This window comes from Festucalex cinctus, chromosome 8 (assembly GCF_051991245.1).
Source record: "Festucalex cinctus isolate MCC-2025b chromosome 8, RoL_Fcin_1.0, whole genome shotgun sequence".
Taxonomy (NCBI): Eukaryota; Metazoa; Chordata; class Actinopteri; order Syngnathiformes; family Syngnathidae; genus Festucalex; species Festucalex cinctus.
In genome coordinates, this window is record NC_135418.1 from 4,802,501 (window position 1) to 4,822,983 (window position 20,483).

Sequence of the window (20,483 nt, forward strand, 5' to 3'; positions counted from 1 at the left end):
TTTTTTTTCACGATTGCTTAAGAACAAAATAGAAAACAGGGCTCAGATTTTAAAAATACTACACGCAATTAGCACAATCATAAACACGAGATGCAGAACATTTCACATCCTGTGCAAGATGAATCACTCATGTCAAAACTATAAACACATGTATATAAACCAACTTATTTTATCATATGACATACACACGCCCTTAGGTTTAACTCTGTTTGAAACACAATATGGTAAATGAATCAAATAAAAGATCAATGCTACACACTACTGACAATAGAATTTATTTCTCTTCATATCACCAAAATAAGTCAATATAGACAATCACAACAAAACGTGTCCCAACATTGTAATCCCAGAAAATAGACAAAAATACTGCACTACAAAATTAAATTAAATTAAATTCATTTTGGCTGAAAGCATTTTTCTAGTTTTCAAACCTGATCAGTTTGTCTACAACAAAGCAATTGTGTTGAAACAGCTAATGTACTTGTGTTTAATCAACTGGCTCATGCGTGTGGTGATTTGTCAGTCAGTACTTTGGAATCGCAAAGAAGTGACATTATGACATACTTCTCTGTCTAATGTATAAAAGTGTGTTCAATGTTTTGCAAATCGACTTTGTGTTTACAGTGGTGAAAATCTGGTCCATTGTTTTGCTCCTTCAGCGTAAGGTGATAATTATGTAATTCTTTTGTTTGTAGTTTTTATTCAATCGTTAAAATAATTAGTATAAAAAAAAATAAAGCTTTTCCATCATCAATTGTAGAAATGACATGCACTTACATGGGTTGCAATAATTTTGTTTCACCCAGTATTTATTATTCGTGGCAAAATTTAGGCTAAATATAGTACTAATGTATGTGGCAGAAGTTTCAGATAGTACAGCAATTTTCAGATTAAGTGTGCACAACATGCTTTGAGGGCCGCAAACAAGGTAAGGTGATCATCAGGAAAAGTGTGACCATTTGCTGTTTCTCTGGCTCTCCTGATCAACTTCCATTCATACCTAATGAGGTGCAGAAATGTTAATCCGGGTTTTAAAGGCCTTTCATTTGCTATCATTTACAAGCTTTAAAATCATCACAGAGCAGATAATGTTTTCCAGTGTATGCTTAATATATAGGTACAATCCAGCAAATGTCAAAAACTGATTTATGACCCCCTAGAACCAATCAGAGACCGTTATTTTGAATTAAGCCCCGCCCCCTGCCCGCCCCCCAGCCAATCGGAAACCGTTATTTTGAATTAAGCCCCGCCCACTTACGCCTTCTCAACCAATCAGAAACCGTTATTTTGAATTAACCCCCGCCCCTCCTCCCCACCCCCTAGCCAATCAGGAGTCGGAACAGCAACTGTCAAAATTTGATTGATGACCCCCAACCCCTCCTCCTGCACGCCCTCCCCTCACACCCCTAGCCAATAAGAAGTCGGAAAAGTAAAGGACGGGAGCTCAAAGGGACATCTTTCGGGATGAATGATCAATTCCCAAGAGAGATAAACGAGCGGCGAAAAGTACTGTTTCCTATAATGAAACAAAATAGACAGGAGGGTAAACGGACTTCGATGGTCGTTGATAAATTATATATCGACGGCCAGCTATTCCGAAACCCAACCTCGACCCCTTGGCTGTTCTAACTGACAATTGGTAGAGCCGAGCATTGTGTGATTATTTGACGTATGTATATGTATATGTATATGTATGTGTATGTATATGTGTATATATGTATATATATATGTATATGTATATGTATATGTATGTATATGTATATGTATATGTATGGATAATGGGTTACGAAATAGAATATGAATTTATATTATGCATAGGCTATATAGTAATAATAATAATAATAATATAAAAATATATTCTTAAAAAAAATAAATTAATAATAATAATAATAATCTCGCTTAGGTCACCATTTACTGGTGTATTGTTATGTTGAATCCCCCACAGATTTCCTTCACACTCACTTCCCCCCACGTTTCTTCACTATTATACTTATCTACTTGCTATCTCTCTCTTTATATAAATTATATAAATTGCCTAATTACTCTTTTGCTATCCTACAATATGTTAATATTAATAAGCAGCTTATATAGATGTATACATAAGACTGAGTCTATATTGCTTGTATGCAGAAATTAGTTCTGGTCTCCTGGAATGTGTGTGGCGCTCGCTCCCAGGCAAAAAGAATAAAAATTTTAGACCATCTCTCAAAATTTAAGGCAGATATTTGTCTCCTACAAGAAACCCACTTACAAAAATCAGAAGAAAAATTATTTATAGATAAAAATTTTAGTCAAGTTTACTCTGCCTCCTATAATAGTAGACAAAGAGGTGTCTCTATACTTATACATAAGAATTTATTCTTTACTCTAAATAATATAGTAACAGATTTAGAGGGCCGATATATTATTATCCAGGTAACTATATTTAATAAAGTATATACAATTGGTAATTTATATGCCCCAAATAATGATGACCCTGATTTTTTCCATGAATTTTTTTCTCGGTTACTCGATTTAGCAACAAATTCTACTATTATTATTGGAGGTGATTTTAACACGGTCTTGAACCCGTTAATAGATCGTTCTAATAATACGATATATACAAGGCGATTACGATCCGCTAAAGTAATAGATGAATATATGGAGGATTTTGGCCTCAGCGATGGCTGGAGACTTCAAAACCCAACTAAGAAGGAATTTACTTTCTTCTCTGCTGTGCACCGATCATTCTCAAGAATTGATTTTTTCCTTACAAATAATTCTATTGTTGATAAAACTGCTATAAAAATACATTCTATAATTATAAGTGATCATGCACCAGTCTCCCTCACTCTACAAATTGACTCTACCTTTAAACCTCCCCCGATATGGCGTTTTAACATCTCATTACTGAAAGACGTAGAGTTTGATAAAATTATTAGAAGGGAGTGGGCAGATTTTTTGGAAATAAATGACTCTCCAAATATATCTCCATCTCTTCTCTGGGAAGCAGGGAAAGCGGTAATTAGAGGGAAAATTATATCATATTCAACTTATAAAAAGAAACAGGATCAAAAATTACAAAAATACCTGGAAGACAAAATTAAACAACTAACTGATGAATATGTATTAAACCCAAATAATCAAATATGGATAGAACTACAGAATATAAAAATACAGTTAGATAACATGTTATCTAAAAAGACAGAGTTTATAATACAACAGTTGAGATATAATAATTTTGAACATAATAATAAATCAGGTAAATTCCTGGCAAATCAACTTCAACGGAATCGGGAAAAATCTCTTATAACGGCTATTAAAGATATAAATGGTGAATGCACACAATCACCAGAAGAAATTAACCATATTTTTTATAACTATTATCGAAATCTATACACAGAAATTAATAGACCTAACCCTGAATATATTGAGGAATTCCTAAACAGCTTAAATATACCTCAGTTATCTATTGAACATAAAGATATTCTCGATACCCCGCTTACTATAGATGAGTTGTATCGTGCTTTAGACAGTATGCCTAATGGCAGAGCACCTGGTCCAGACGGCTTTCCGGCTATATTTTTTAAACATTTCTGGTTAATGTTTGCTCCATTATTTCTAAGAGTAGTAACTGAAATTAAAAGTAAAGGTGATATACGTCAAGATATGAATATAGCAGCAATTAAACTTTTATTAAAGCCAGAAAAAGACCCTACCCTCCCGTCAAGTTACCGACCGATATCACTAATTAATACCGATATTAAAATTATCGCTAAGGCCTTGGCATCTCGATTAGAGACGGTAATCTCGACAATTATTCATAGTGATCAAACAGGTTTTATTAAAGGTCGTCATTCTACTAATAATATTAGGAGACTCTTTAACTTGATTAGTATGTCACAGCGGTATGATAAAAAGGCAGTTGTTATTTCGCTGGATGCAGAAAAAGCATTCGATAAAGTTAACTGGTCCTTCCTCTTTGCTGTCTTAAATAAATTCGGCTTCGGGGAGTCATTCATTCAATGGGTCTCAATATTATATGATTCTCCTAAAGCTACAGTTACTACTAATGGGATTACATCACAGAGTTTTACTTTACAAAGGGGAACAAGACAAGGGTGCCCAATGTCTCCTTTATTATTTGCTATATTTATTGAGCCGCTTGCATTAGCTATACGTCAGGATAGACGGATCCAAGGAATCCACTCCGGGACAATAGAACATAAAATTAATCTATATGCCGATGATATATTACTCTATTTAGAAGAACCTGCTATCTCGCTAGGGGAAGCATTTAAATTAATAACTAAATTCTCTCACTTATCAGATTACTCTATTAACTGGACAAAATCAACATTATTACCTATTACAGAAAATTCATGGAATCCTACAAGTCAGGATCCACACTACTCCTTTCCTACAGGTAATTTAAAATACTTAGGTGTTAAAATTTCACCTAAGTTAACTGAATTAACTTCTTTAAATTTTTCACCATTATTGGATAGTATCCGTAGTGACCTGGAGTGCTGGAATAATCTTCCGATCTCTTTAATAGGACGGATAGCTACTATAAAAATGAAAGTTTTACCAAAGATTAATTATTTATTTTCAATGATTCCATTTAAACCTACGTCTAACTGGTTCCAATCGCTGGACTCTGCTATCATAACATTCTATTGGAATAAAAAAAAAGCCAAAATTAGTCTATCTACTCTTCAGGAAAGTAAATCTAAAGGAGGTTTAGAGGCACCAAACTTTATGTACTATTATTTAGCTAATCAACTACAATATCTTGTGCTATGGACACAACCCAACAGAGATACTAACTGTTGGTTGGAATTGGAGCAGAAGGATTGTAATAATCTTAGACTGTCAGATTTACTCTTTATTACAAAATCAATAAGACGACATAATTGTTTTAAAAACCCAATGATAGCCGCCACCCTGACTGCCTGGTGGAAGGCATTAGAAATTACAAACTCCCAATTGGCGCCCTGTGGGCTCTCTCCCATTTGGCATAACCCCGACTTTCAACTTAATAATCAGTCGTTCCATTTAAGCCTATGGGAGCAGAAAGGAATTACACACCTTCATCATCTTTTCTCAGATAATAAGTTTATATCGTATACAAACTTGGTCCAGAAATATGAAATAAAAAAGGGAAATTTCTTACATTATCTGCAAGTTAAAAATATGGTTAAGAAACAAATCCCAACACTTCAGGATACGCTCCAACTGCCTGTCTTAGCTAAAGATATTATAAAGCTTTCTCCAACAACAATAAAGAAAATATCAAAAATATATAAGTTATTTTTATACACAAATAAAACGTATTTACCGACTTTAAAATGGGAAAAAGACTTGTCTAAAGTTCCGGAACCAGACTTTTGGACCCAAATCTGTGAAAATGTATTTAAAATGACCAAACAGACAAATTTGCAACTTATCCAATATAAGATACTTCATAGAACATATATTACACAATATATGATGAAAAAAATGGGACTCTCTGACTCCGACATTTGTCTCCAGTGCTCACAAAACACTGCCGATACTTATCTTCATGCTTTATGGTCATGTACTCCAGTGCTGCATTTCTGGACTAAAATCTTGGAAAAGCTCGCTGATATATTAAACTGTAGGCTTCCTTTATCTCCAAGATTGTGTTTACTAGGTGACTTAACAATAACTGAGCTACCATGTAAACAATCTCAATCTATATTTATAGCCCTTACTATTGCTAAAAAAAATAATCCTTGTCAATTGGAAAAATAAACAATCTCTAAATATCGACCACTGGTTAAACTTACTAATAAATTATATCTCAATGGAAAAAATCTCTGCCTTAAATAAAAATCAAGTATCAAGATTTAAACAAATATGGTCTATGTACATAGAATATTTTAATCTCAATTTGGCAACTTAATCCTGCCAAGATTCTGCCTGTTAACGAGAGCCACCACATCGTTACAACTTCTGTTTTCGCTGCTTCTGTATTTGGTATTTTGTATCTGATTGTTTTTATTTTTATATAGTCAGGAACCTAGTTGCTGCTAGTGGGCTCGAGCATACCACACTATACGACACTATACTCATTAACTCCTTAAGATCTATTTCTAGTGGGCACTAAGCATCAACACTTGGTGTTACTGCATGCTAATTAGTCAATTTTCTTGACGCCGTCCCCTGTGGTCGGGCGGGGGTGGTTCTGCCCCCCCCCCCCGTTGTCTGCTCGGTGGCGGTTGCGTCTTGGCCGCTCCCTGGGCCCCCTGTGGGGTGCGGTGTTGGGGTGCTTCCCCTGGTGCCCGGGGCGGTGCCGTCCCGGCGCGGTCCGCTGCTCCGTGCCCGGCGGCGCGGTTCGGGGTGGGTGGGCCTCCGGTGTGTCCCGTGGTTCCCTCTCCCCTCCCCCTTCCTCCCCCCCGTCGCCTCTCCCTCCTCGCCTCCTCCCGCCCATCCTCCTCTGCCTCCCGGTCCCTTTTCCCTTGTCGCCCTCCCTCCTCCTCCCCCCCCCCCCCCCCTCCTGCCCTGCAGCCGCCCTTTCGCCTTCTTGTCGTCTTCTCCCCGCTTCCCCCCCCCCCCCCCCCCCCCCCTTCCCTGTCTGCCCTGCGGCCCCTCCCCCTCCCTCTCCCTGGGCCTGGGGCTCCCTCCCCGGCCCGGGCGTCGGGCTCCGGGCGTCGGGCTCCGGGGGCCGGGCGAGGGTTTGGGGCCTGCCCCACTCCGGTATAACTCCTGGCGCCCCGGGCGGGCTCCGGTGGCCGGTGGGCTGTCCGGTAGCCCTGCTGCGCTGGCTGTCCGCCCATTGTGGTGCCGGGTGGATGAGGTGGGGGGCGGGTGGGGGTGGGGGTGCTGGGGGGCGGGCGTGCCACCTACACCCGCCGGGTTGGGTGAGGCCCCGCTGGTCGCTCCTCTTACTCACTTCACTAGCTTGCACTATACACTTTGTAAATATACACATAGGGCACACAACACATTTCTTGGTGGGGTGGGGAAGGGTGGAAACACCGTCTTCACCCTTCAACTCCCCTCCAATTTTAATGCACTTCATGTCCAAGGGGAGGGGTGAGTTGGGGCGGGGAGCCATCAGAGGGGATGGACTGCAGTGCCTGGCAGCGCTGTGGTCCCCCCCATTTGTGTCCCTGCCCCACCACTTTGTCCCTCCATTCCCTTTTTTAATGCACCACACATATACATATTCATTTTTTTGGGGGGGATACGGGTGTGTCGGAGTAGGGGAAAATTTTTCCCTCTGCTCCGACTCACCTGCTCCCAATTTTAATGCACCACACGCACACACTTGTATATACACTGAGTGGGGCCACATTCACGGTGTTAGAGTAGAGCTCGCCAGTCGGCGAGCTGGCGGACTCAGTAACAGGGTTAGGTGTCACTAGTACTCTGGCGTGACGACCGGGGCCTCTCCCCACCGGGCTCGGTGTTCTGGTGTTCCGCCTTCTCCCCTGGTGCTTCCTCCTCTGCTTCCCCCCTCCCGCCGCTGTGCAAATCTCGCGCGGCTGGAGGTGGGGTGGGCACATCTTCCCTCTCTGCGCTGCTGCCCGGTGCCGGTTTCCGGGGGGGTGGGGGGGGGGGGTGGTTGGGGGGTGGGGGGGGGTTCTCGCGGGGGGCCGGGTTCGCGGGGGGGGGTGGCGGCCGTCGGGGGGGGGGGGCGGCTTGTTTGGGGGGGGGTGGAGGTATGGGTGGGTGGGGGGTTGGGTGCTGGGGGTCGGGGTGTGTTCGGGGGTCGGGGGTGGTGGGGCCTGGGTCGTGGTGGATGGCGGGTTTGGGTGGGGTGCGGGGGGGTCGTGGTGGGATGGGGGCTGGGGACCGGTGGGGCGCTGTGGGGGCCCGCTGGGCCTCGTTCTGCGGCCTTGGGCTCGGGGGTGTGGGCCGGGGCTGGGGCGGGGGTGTTCCGGGTGTCTGGGTCGGCTCGCCGACCGGTGTCCGCTCGGGTGGCTTGGGGGTGGCCTTGGTGCTGCCGCGGCCTGGGGATTCCGGGGGGGGGGGGGGGGGGGGGGAAGTGCTCGCTTTGCTGGACCGCGGTTGACGGCTTCTTTCTTTGGTGGTGGTCCTTATGCATGCCAGATCCGTCGCACCAGCATCTACTGAAACTCAACAGAAGTACCCTCTCCCTCCCACAGCCCCTTGAATCAGTTGGTGCTGGTGTCTGTGGTTCTCACTTTGCTTTATCTATCCTTCCCTCCTTCCACTCTTTAGTTTTTCCTCTGGTCACTTGAGATCTTAATTTATTAGAAGTATGAGGTTTCTGGGGTTGGCATAAGACTCTGGTTTTGTAACCACGCAGGAGGGGTCTTGTTGGTGCTGGACTTCACCTTGATGGATTGGATGTACTGGCTTCTATGGATCTCACTCTGCCTTATCGATCCTTCCCTCCTTCCTCTCTTTAGTTTTTCCTCTGGGCTCTTGAGATCTCGCTAAATTTGCTGGAATTTAGAGGCTTCCGGGGTTGGCGTAAGACTTTGATTTTGTAATCATGGGGAAGGCAGGAAGTGTTTGGTCGGTGCTGGATTTCACTTTGATTTACCTTTCTTTTCTCTTTATTTCTTTTTTTTTTCCGACCTTTTCTCTGGTCTCCTGACCATTTAAACCTCACGACTCTGGCAAGATTCTGAAGTACCTGGTTAAGGCGAAGGGTAATGGGATATTTATAAGGTTTTAGGTGAATGAATGAGTATAAATTTATACGTATTTGCACGCACGCACACGCACGCACGCGCACGCACGCAAACGCACACACGCAAACGCACGCACGCACGCAAACGCACGCACGCAAACGCACGCACGCAAACGCACGCACACATACACACACACAAAAAAAAAAAAAAAAAAAAAAAAAAAAAGAGCAATGATGACAAGACGTTGAATCGGTAAGACTACCGAATGAACAATTCTGAGCTCTTTAAAAAAAAAATAAATAAAAAAAAAAATAAAAATAAAAAAAGAAGTCGGAACAGCAAATGTCAAAAATTTGATTGATGACCCCTACCCCCCCAACGAACATATGTTTTCCGGTCCCCCCTCCCCATCATACCCCTAGCCAATCAGGAGTCGGAACAGCAACTGTCAAAATTTGATTGATGACCCCTACCCCCAACAAACATATGTTTTCCGGTCCCCCCACCCTCCTCCCGCCCGCCAGTGAACATATGTTTCCGGTTACCCCTATCCCCTCACACCCCATCACCCCCCGTGCATATGTGCTTCCGGTGACCCCACTACATCCGTGATTCAAGATTGTGACAGGAAGCACCCCGGCCCTCTCCCCCCTAGTAAGACCCCCCCATAGTTCTACCGTCTGCTAACCATAAATCGTTATCCTCCTGATAAAAAACTTTTCATCATGTCACAGGAAGGACACCCCCGCCTTTTGAAGTCTTGCAGGAAGCACCCCCCGGCCCTCCCCCCTTACAAGACCCCGGAGTCGTGATATAGGCCCGGTAGATAAGGTTGTGACCCCATCACCCCTCCCCTTCCGTACTCCTGTCTATCCTCCTGATAAAAAACTTTTCATCAAACTGATAGCTCTCCTTCACATCATGTCACAGGAAGGACACCCCCGCCTTTTGAAGTCGTGCAGGAAGCGCGCTCCACCACCTTAGTGATACTTCACACTAAGTCGTGCGATAGGAAGCGTCCCCCGGCGCCTCTATCGGGTATGTGGGTGCGTGAATGTAAAATAGTACGAGGCTCTCTTATTCGAGTTAAAGTGTTGTGAATATTAAATTTTTTTTAATCTATTTGCTTCTTGGTTGTTTTTTTTTTTAATAAATAAAAAAAAAAAAAAATGGACTGAACGGTGCCATCTAATGGTCAAAGGATGTGGATGTGGATGGTAGGTATTAGAATGTGATAAGTTTGTCTGTATTTTTAATTTTAAATAGAGTGAGGCGTGAAATTAATCGGTTGATGTTTTGTGCGTTGTATTTGATAGCAATGTAATAAAGAAATTTTGGTAGGATGAACACAATAAAGTTAGTCTAATTTTGTCTACAAAAGTAAATTAGGGTATTAAAATGTTGATAATGAATGTAAAACCTAAAAATTTGATTCAAAGGTATTCAATTTGTAAATTATACATTTTGGATGACGGAACAATGTATGGCAGAGTAGCGAAAATTTGTTTACCTTTTTTTTGTGTTTAAAAAAGATAATAATTGTACTAGTTTTAAAAAATACTGATTTCTGGAGAGAATATGTAATCACAATCTCAGGCAGGAACTGCATGTGGACATTATTGGTCAGACGTCTGCTTCTTTTTAAAACTAAGAGAATTGAAAGTATGAAACTTTGAGTTTCTTGATACGTTAATAGATTTATACTCTACTTAACCCTTAATCTTTAATCTTAAAGCCGATCTTAAGGCGTAAGTGGGCGGGGCTTAATTCAAAATAACGATTTCTGATTGGCTGGGGGGCGGGCAGGGGGCGGGGCTTAATTCAAAATAACGGCCTCTGATTGGTTCTAGGGGGTCATAAATCAGTTTTTGACATTTGCTGGATTGTACCTATATATTGCTTACACTGACGTCTTATCTAACCGTGGAGGGCTTTCGATTTAAAGATTAAGCTGATCTTTGAAATATTAACACCAACAAGCCGTCATTGATTAAATCCTTATTTTTAGAACCTCTCTAATAAGGTAGAAAAAACAATGTCCTACTAAGTGGAAGGAATATAATGCTCCATATACAGTACACCAAGGATTTTAGTGCAATTATTTAACATTGCTTTTACTTTCCACCACTTGCTATAACTTGCTATAACGATTGCGCAATGGATATGAAAATTCTGGACTTGCTGAATTGACATCTTACCATGTATATATTCCTATTGCGACATTTTACTATGCGATGGAAACATTGCTTCACATTCAAATCCAGTACAGTATAATTTACTTACATTTTTTCTCTTTGTGATTATTAAAAAGATGAAGAAGAAAAAAAATGTAGCACCAGTTTGGAACAAGTAAGCTTTCACACCAATGTGAAACAACCCCACACAAGCGACTCACCTGACCGTAACACCGCAGCCGTGTCAGAAACAGCAGCAGACACCATGGCGAAGTGTCGGTAGAGTGGATAGCATAAAACCCTTCTTCCAAATGACACCAGGACGTCCTGCAAAGAGCTGTAAGTCTGTGGGACAGAGGACATGACACTCACAAAAGATATCCAGCACTAAATAACATCAAGATGCAGATGGCAGTAAACACTGGCTCAGCTAGACATTTTGGCCGCGGGGCTTTTCTCACTTTTACACAGGCTCCTATTGGTGTTCATCACAGTCAGTGGAGTGCTAATTACTTTTAACAATCCCCCTCCATTTATTGAGCTGACAAAATAGGCGCTTCAAACTCCCACTGCTCCTACACTAGCCTCTTAATTGCTGCTTGTCTTTAAACACTGCATCCACACTCAGATTGTTCCAGTAATGGTAGCAGCGCCAAGAGATTTTATCTTGTGTATTATTCTCCTTCATTGAGGCCTATTAAGGGTGCACTGTGAGCTGGGACATGAGTGTCATCGGGGATCTTTCTCTCCCTCTGGCTTGTTTAGCAGGTGTGTAAATAAGGTCTGTTGCTGCATGCATAACACTCAGTGACACCAGCAATCTACTGAGGACAAGTACAATGCACTAGATTTGGGGGTGTGGGGCGAATATAGGATTGTTCTTTAAAGATCCGTTGGGAAAGGAAAGAAGGAATGAAAATAAGAACATAAAGAGCCTGACATGGTTTAGAGTAGGGGAAGAAGGAGTGATGAAGAAGGAGAAGGATGAGAAGGAGAATGAGTGCATGCATGCATTAAAAACCGGACAGAAGTAGGGCTTGGCATAGAAGAATGTGACTGACTGATGAACCAATGGGAGAATGTTGTTTACGCTGGTGCCACCACAAAGGAAGAGCGACTGCCCCTTGCTGTGGTCAGTGATTCATTTTTGAAGAGGATTGCCAAAACATCTCAAGAATAACACACACTCGTGTATTTTACGCTACCGTACCCCAAATTGCCCTTCAAAAGCTTTTTTTTCTAAGTACGGTACCCATGAATATGCTCCAATGATTTGCTAATTTGTTACCTTACATGTCTCTCAATATCTTCAACTTTAAAATCATCACAGATCAGGTAATCAGAGCACAGTATGTAGGGCTGTGCACGAATCAGGTGTGACGCGAACTGAGAAACGAATGAGCTCTTAAAAACGAACACCAAATCAGAACTTTCGGATTTGAGTCAGAATGCATCATATAGCGCGTTGTAAAGCCACCATACACCTTTATTGTTGTTTATTACTATGAACATCTCATCAATCATACAACAGAGAAATTACATTTATTGTTATTTTGGGGGAAAACGTACCTCCAGCCAACACAATGTGCCACTGAGTTTTCTGATTGTCCACGGCGACTCCACCTGCAAAACATGACAGGCAAAACATCGATACAACTTTTTTTCAGACCGATACGATACTCAGACCCTCAGTACTCACCGATACCGAAACCAACTGCCGATACCAGTAGTACATTTTGACAAATAAAAAAAAACACTAAAAGATATTTTTAAACAAATGTATTTCCTTTAATTTTGACAAAAAAACAAACAAACAGCGCAGTCACTCTTCAATAGTCTTAACGCTCAAAATAAAACACAAAAATGCTCTTTTAGTTTAAGATTCACAATTTTGAAGTATTTCCAAACCGGTGAAGTTTTGGTGAAAAACTGCTGCAAGCTAGCGCCAGTTACAGGCAAGGAGGACTCACTTAATGTCTTCCCCCTCTGCCATTGGTCGCTTGTACTCGTCTGCGTTACAAGTACTCGAGTACTTGAAAAAAGGCTGGTATCGGCCCGATACCGATACCTGGTATCGGTATTCGCCCATCCCTAATAATAATAATAATAATAATAATAATATTATTATTATTATAACACATTCAGTTTAATCTATTATATTAATTTAATAATACATTTAAAAGATATACAATATGCGGCGTGTGCGGAAATTCACACTACATAAATACAAGAGCTGTGCACGAATGGGTGGTAATTTAGACATTCGTTTGGGTGGGCGTGGCAAATTAATGATTGAATCATAATTTTTCGACTCTGATCAAATGGTGACATCACCGGAACCGACATTTTGTTTTTCATGATACTTTTTTTTTTTTTTTTAATAAACGCAAGTGCAATTTTGACAGTTATGGACTTAAACCATGCGGAACGCCACTTGACACATCTTAATAGAATGTGCATGGAGTCCATACATATTAGGGCTGCTCGATTATGGAAAAAATAATAATCACAATTATTGTGGTAATAATTGAAATCACGATTATTCAAAACGATTATTTACGTTTTTCTTCAAAGCAAGAAAATGTTTAAACATTTGAAAATATTAAGACAAATAAAAAAAAATATATGTAAGCTCATTTTGGACCAAACAGATTTTATAATAATAAATTATTATTTATGTAAGCAAAAATTGGAAGTTGGGGTGCAGCGTGTGCAATATGACTTGTGGGGTGCAATCTAGTTTTGACAGGGGTGGTTGGTGAAATAACTTGTGTGGGCGTGCCTCAAAATAACTCAAAATTAATATTAGTAGGGTTGCAGCTATCAAATATTTTGGTATTCGGATATCCTACTGAAAATTCTAGCGAATAATCGGGTATTAGGACATAAATAAAAACTTACCTGTACAGTATATAGCCTACTTTTTGGTTAAACAAGTAATAAATACAGAAGACAAAAAACACATTTGCATGTAATTAACAACCAACTGCTTTTCATTTTTGGATAGCTAATCAACAAGCTTGTCAGCAAACTATTTTCCTCTGAAACAGTGAGATTTTAGACAAATCTCTTCCCATAGATTTTATTCAATGGAACTAAAGTGACATCAGACCCACAATAACAATTTTTGTCAGCTAAATAAATAACACATTTGAGTCAAGTCTAAGTCTAAGTAACCCTGGTTTGTTAATAAGTGATCATTAGGAACGGCAAATTAGTCAGTCTGTCAGCATCAGAGAGGACATGTTTTTAAAAAAAATTAAGTGCTATAACGCGGTTCACTTTTCATGACTTTGCTGTTTTGAAGATGTTTTTTTTCGCACAGCAATAACTTATTTTATAACATTTATGAAACTTTGACTGCGATTGGCTGGCAACCAGTCCAGGGTGTCCCCCGCCTACTGCCCAGAGCCAGCTGAGATAGGCGCCAGCACCCCCCGCGACCCTTGTGAGGAATAAGCGGTCAAGAAGATGGATGGATGGATGAAAGTTTGAACATTGAGAATGTTTAAACAAGAGAGAATTTGAGAAAGTGTAAATGCCTCAAGAAAAGTGTATAAACTGTGTGGTGCAGGGTTTTAGAGCCTTAAAACATGTATAATAAATTTAAAACATAAAATTAACAGCTTCACGAATTTCAGGTATTTTTTGGAACCTAACCCCAACGGAAAACGAGGGAACACTGTACATCAGACTCGAGGTGTATTTTCATCAACAATAAAGTTTTGCATGGTTTATTGATCATGTTTGTCTAACTAATTGGTAAAAATATCACTAAAACTCAAACTTCTTTTTGACTATTTATTTAGTACCATGCTGTTAAACCACTAAGCAGCAGGTCATCCCTTTAGCTGTGGGTGAGTCATGAAAAATATCCCTGTCCACTTTCACACCACAATCTACGGTACACTTCTGTAGGACTAGTGATGCTTGACAGGTTGTGCCGTTCATTGTTTCATTGTGACATATGGAATAGTCTTAAAAAAAAATAACATTCAGTAAGGTTTCATAATTTTATAGAACACAGGAAAATATAAATGTGTATGTACAACACTACATACATTGGCCAGCACCTGTGCACACTGCACCAGTGAGCGTGTTTTGACTGTCTAGCTGTCATTTATCAAATCTACTCTGTAGTTACTCACTTCTACTTGGTGGCGAGCTTTTCCTCTCCCCTTGCTTACCGCACTGGTGTTGCTGTTTTTCACCGGCAGATCCTGTCACCGTAGTTGTTGTGTTCTTCACTTCTGACATGAATGGCACGCACAGCGAGCAGTGTTTTTTTTGTTTGTTTGTTTTTTGCTGTGTTTTTTTTTTGCATGTTTCAGAACTTCACGAGCCACTTACAAGTTAATTGTTTGATTGACGGTAATATGCTAAGATGACGCTCCCTCCGAAAGCGAATGCTCGGCGCACTATTGTGGGAAAGGGGTGGCGGGGGGCGGCTTGTCGTTGTCGTTGAACGCTGTCAATAAAGGCTCGGTTCCCATCGTTTACATTAAAGAGCCATTAAAATGACTTGATTCGTTCATCATTAATCAACTCAACGCGGCTGAAAAGGCGAACAAACTAGCGTCCGGTTTAAGGTTACACATGACGGCTAACATTGCGGGTAGCTCGCTGTAAGCCCCGATGAGATGCTTCCGGTAACAATTTCAAAATAAAAGTGCTACAATGCATTGATATACTGTACATATACTACTTAGTAAAGGAAGATTTATTTTGCAATTTGGTTCCTCACAGCCCCGTGTACTGTCATGCATACTGCCGTTAGCTTGACTACGACTATCTCAGCGGCTATCCGAGGCAGAAATGTCGTTTCAGCTCTACTATTATTAATAATCGTTTTTGTACGATTATGCCTATTTTGTAATCGTAGAGGGTAATAACCGAAATCGTAATTGAATTTCGATTAATTGCACAGCCCTAATACATATGAAATCATACCTGATGTTATTTTCTAGGATGTTCTGAATCTTTTCATGGCACATCTTCTGCAGTGATTTGACATAAAGCAAACACAAATTTGCGTTTTCTTTCAGAAAAAGAAGCAAAACATACATTTTCAAGGAAGTGGCCGTTCAATTAGATATCCCCCTGTGTGGCTGCTTTGTTGAGCAAGTCCCGCAATGCTCCTAAAGCCCTGATTATAAAATGACATGTGGCTTGTGTCATTAGCTGCATGTCTGATGTTTGTAACAAACCAATCAGCATCCAATTCTCTAAACAATTCAATGAGTCCTTATTGCAGCCAAACACACAGCTTGCTGTATTGCTATTATATCTACTGTATGGTCTTCGCCGCTAGCTAGTGTACCAAGTTGCATGCAGGCTAACCCATACAGATTTCAGGATGTTTGCCACGTGGACAATTTCTAGAGTTTTACAACACAAAGTATGACATAAAGGATGAAGATTGTACAATGCAATGTGAGATTCTGTTTAAGGTAAGGCATTTGAAATTAAAAATAGCAACTTTTCCATAGTTAGAACAATGCAGCAGCAATGCATTGAATACGTTTTTAAATAACTGCCTGCTGGGCTTTGCAAAAGGCTTTTGACACTGTATGATGTAGATTAAGTAGGGCTGGGCGATATATCGATATAAAAATTATATCGATATATTTTTAAATGGGATATGGAATTAGGCCATTTCGTCTAGATCGATACAATTAAACTTGCGCTGCGTGCTCCGCTTCTGCTCTGCTCATTGCCCCGTGCGGACCCAGCCCCTCCTCTTTCGTGCACAGGAGGTGGGAGGCGGAGCGGGGGACACTTCACACTTGTGAAGTGCTCTCTCTCTTCACTCAATCATGCAAATCGCGGTTAAAAAGAAAGAGGGAGGTGTAGAGGCGAATTGTTCGTTGTTTCATTTGGTTCCTTCACCTCTTCGATTAATGGCTGACAGAGACTTGTTTTTTACGCGTGACAACAGCACGGTAAAAAGACCGTGTTGCTGCAACCATCTTTTATTTCCTTCTTCAACAATGTACAGAATCACACTTCTTCTTCGTGTACAATAACAACAATAAACTTGCGCCCCCTATCGCAACATTCTATAGGTAATTCAATCCAGAAAATATACACAAAAAATGTTGTTTGTTAAATCAAATATATCGCCAAAAATATAAATATCTAAACTCAAATGGCATTCACTTTAAATCAACTGAAATGGCGCTTACATTCCGGCCCCTAATTGTTACTGCTAAGGCATAACAATTATCAAAATTACAAAATGCGACATTTTAAACTTGTCTGTAATTCACACCATGTTAACTATATACACATCATCTTTGTGTATTCAAACAAAAACATACATCATTGATCCATTTCAAGCAAAAGACACAATTTGTCTACTGGCCTTTCCAAAACACTACTCTTAGTTTTAACTGAGACTCTTCTCACATGACCATTTGAATCACAAATTATGTTTTCAACCTTTCCCATTAACCATGAACCTCTAGGTGCACTGTCATCTACAATAAGAACAACATCACCAGGTTGTAGGTTTCTCTTTACATTGAACCACTTTTGTCTTTCTTGCAAAAGTGGGAGATATTCTTTGGTCCAACGCTTCCAAAAAATATCTGATAGATATTGCACCTGGCGCCATCGTCTTTTTGAATAAAAATCTTCCTTTCGAAATAAACCAGGTGGCAACACAGGTTGTCTTTTCATTAGAAGCAAATGATTTGGAGTTAATGCTTCGATATCGTTTGGATCATTCAAAACTCTCGTGATTGGTCTATCGTTAATAATAGACTCCACTTCACAAAACAAAGTGTGAAGACATTCATCGTCAAGTGTTTGTTGTCCCAATAACTGGACAAGAATTCTTCTAACAGAACGGATCTGTCTTTCCCAAATCCCACCGAAATGAGACCCTGAAGGTGGATTGAATATCCATGTAACACCTTTTTGCAAAGTGACTCGGCAATTTTTGACTTGTTCCAATTTTTGATTGCTTCTTGCATTTCTTTTTGTGCGCCTACTAGGTTTGTACCGTTATCTGATCTCATAACAGAAACCTGACCTCTCCTGGCCACAAACCTTCTGAATGCGTTAATGCATGAATCTGTTTCAAGTGAGTGAGCGACTTCTATATGAATTGCTCTTGTGGTAAGGCATGTGAACAAGACACCATACCTTTTCACATAACTTCTGCCACATTTAACCTCAAAAGGTCCAAAATAGTCTATCCCTACATTCGTGAAAGGGGGATTGTCCGTTTCAAGTCTGTCTTGTGGCAGGCTTGCCATTTTTTGTTCACCAGGTTTAACTCAAAACCTTTTACAGCTCACACATTTCGACAAGATTTTCCTGAGAGCTGCATCAGCTTTTGGAACCCAATATTTTTCTCTCAATTTAGATAACATCAAGTTCCTACCACTATGACCTGCTTTCATGTGAATATGTCTGAGAATCAGTGAAGACAGATAGTGGTCTTGATGGAGTATTACAGGGTGTTTCACATTAGATGGTAAAGCAGATTTATCTAATCTTCCACCAACCCTTAAGACACCTTCATCCAACACTGGATCTAGTTTCACAATGCGACTTGTTCGTTTGACCTTTTGACCCTTCTGTAAAGCTACAATCTCTTCTCTGGAACTTTGATTTTGACAAAAGTTGACAATTTCCATTTCTGCATTTTCCAATTCTGTGACTGTTAAGTAGCCTTTGTGTTTGTTTTTGGCACCTTTTTCTTTTCACTGTCACTAGCTGTCAAACTTCTGCGCTGATGTGACAATTTCAATAGAAGCTGTTTGAATCTCAACATCCATTGAACTGAAAAATTCACCTATTCGTTGTTTTTATGTTAAGGCTGAAGCCTTAATATAAAAAGTCTTGCAACATATTTTAAAACAGAAAAAAAAAGCTCCAAAGTGCATTTGGGGTGTTTTTTTTTTTTTTTTTAGCACTCACTCACACTCCTTAAAAACAAAAAGCATGAAATTTATTCCATTTCAATCCCAACACTTAGCTGCGTTAAGGCTTCTCTCTAAATATATATATACTTTTTTTTTTTTTTTTTAAAGAAATCATAACACTGTCAGCTAATAATAAAATTATTAATAATGTAAAAAAATAACTTTGTTATTTATATGTTAGTTTATATGTTAGTTACATATGCAATTTGTTAGACCATCAATGGCATTTTGCATTGTTAGCATTAGGCTAAACGGTTTGCTTTCTGACATACTGCTGCCTTTTCCAGTTTGTGTCTATCTGAGTAATGACAATAAGTTGATTTACTGGATCATCTTGCACAACATCAATAGTCATGACCTTCACTTCTGCATCATTTTGAATGTCCACCGACATCATTGGTGACACTGGCCAACATTCTGTGTCCTGTCTGAGAAAATCCGGTCCTTGAATCCAAGATTTGTTTGAGAGGAATTCGCTTGGTTTCATTCCTCTTGACGCATAGTCAGCTGGGTTCTTCTCTGAGTTTACATACCTCCACTGACTAACCTTGGAATGATCGCTGATGAGTGATACTCGATTTGCAACAAAAGTCTTAAATCTCGCACTGTCGTTTGCTATGTATCTCAATACTGTATTACTGTCTGACCAAAATATGGATTCTTTCAACGGCATTTTCAGCTTGCTTCTCATCATTTTGTCCATTTTCACAGCTACAGCAGCCGCTGTAAGCTCTAATCTAGGAATGGTCGTTTGTTTCAAAGGTGATACTCGTAACTTCCCTATCACAAATGAGCAATGGGCTTCACCTCTCTCATTTGTGACACGCAGGTAGGTAAACACACCGTAGCCTTTCTCACTCGCATCTGAGAAATGATGCAGTTGAGCAGATGTGATGTTTCCAAATCCAACAGGTTTAAAACATCTGTCCACTTTGAATCCTTGTAGTCCTGTCAATTCTGACAGCCACTGTTGTGATTTCTTGATCAGGTCCTCTGGAATGTCCTCATCCCATGAGAATTTCCTTCCACACAGCTCCTGCAAAATCATTTTTGCTGGAAGAATGGTTGGGGATAGAAATCCCAAGGGGTCATAAATTGAACTCACAAATGACAGAATTCCTCGTCTGGTTTGTGTCATCGATTTTTCACTGATTTTGACTTGAAAAGAGTCTGTTTCAATACACCAATTTACTCCCAAGACTCTTTCATCGGGAAGTTCATCATGACAGAGATCTAACGTCTTAACCTCTGACGCTCTTTCACTTTCTGGAATGGAGGCAAGGACAACTCTGCTGTTACTGTTCCATTTTGTAAGATGAAATCCTCCACTTGCACAAAGTTCTGTTAACTCCTTCACCATAGTGTAAGCTTCATTTTCGCTTGAAACTGACAACAGACAATCGTCTACATAAAAGTTGTTTTGCACTGCATCAATAGCTATCTGAGACATCATGTGAGTGGCATCCTCAGCTGTTTTCTTTAAAGCAAAGTTGGCACAACTCGGTGAGGATGTTGCACCGAACAAATGCACGTCATTTTGAACTCCTGCAATGGTTCATCCAACTTTCCTTCAGGCCACCAGAGGAATCGCAGCATGTCTGTGTCTTCTGGCGGAACCTTCACTTGGTGGTACATTGCCTCAACATCAGACATTAAAGCAATGTGGTCGAGTCTGAAGCGAGTTAGAACTCCTATTAAAGAGTCAAATCAGGACCTTGTAACAGTTCTTTGTTCAGTGACTTGCCCTGAAATGAAACAGCACA

General features: G+C 40.4%; 1 protein-coding gene across 2 annotated transcripts in view; it reads right to left on the reverse strand.

Moving 5' to 3' along the window:
• Positions 1 to 20,483, reverse strand: part of shq1 (SHQ1, H/ACA ribonucleoprotein assembly factor) — an 87,708-nt gene that overhangs the window by 33,552 nt on the left and 33,673 nt on the right. For both annotated transcript variants that reach the window (XM_077529764.1, XM_077529765.1), the window contains exons 9-10: positions 12,356 to 12,409; positions 11,008 to 11,131 (exon numbers count right to left, since the gene is read on the reverse strand). In XM_077529764.1, coding sequence (XP_077385890.1) covers positions 11,008 to 11,131; positions 12,356 to 12,409 — 178 coding nt within the window. The remainder of the gene's footprint in view (positions 1 to 11,007; positions 11,132 to 12,355; positions 12,410 to 20,483) is intronic.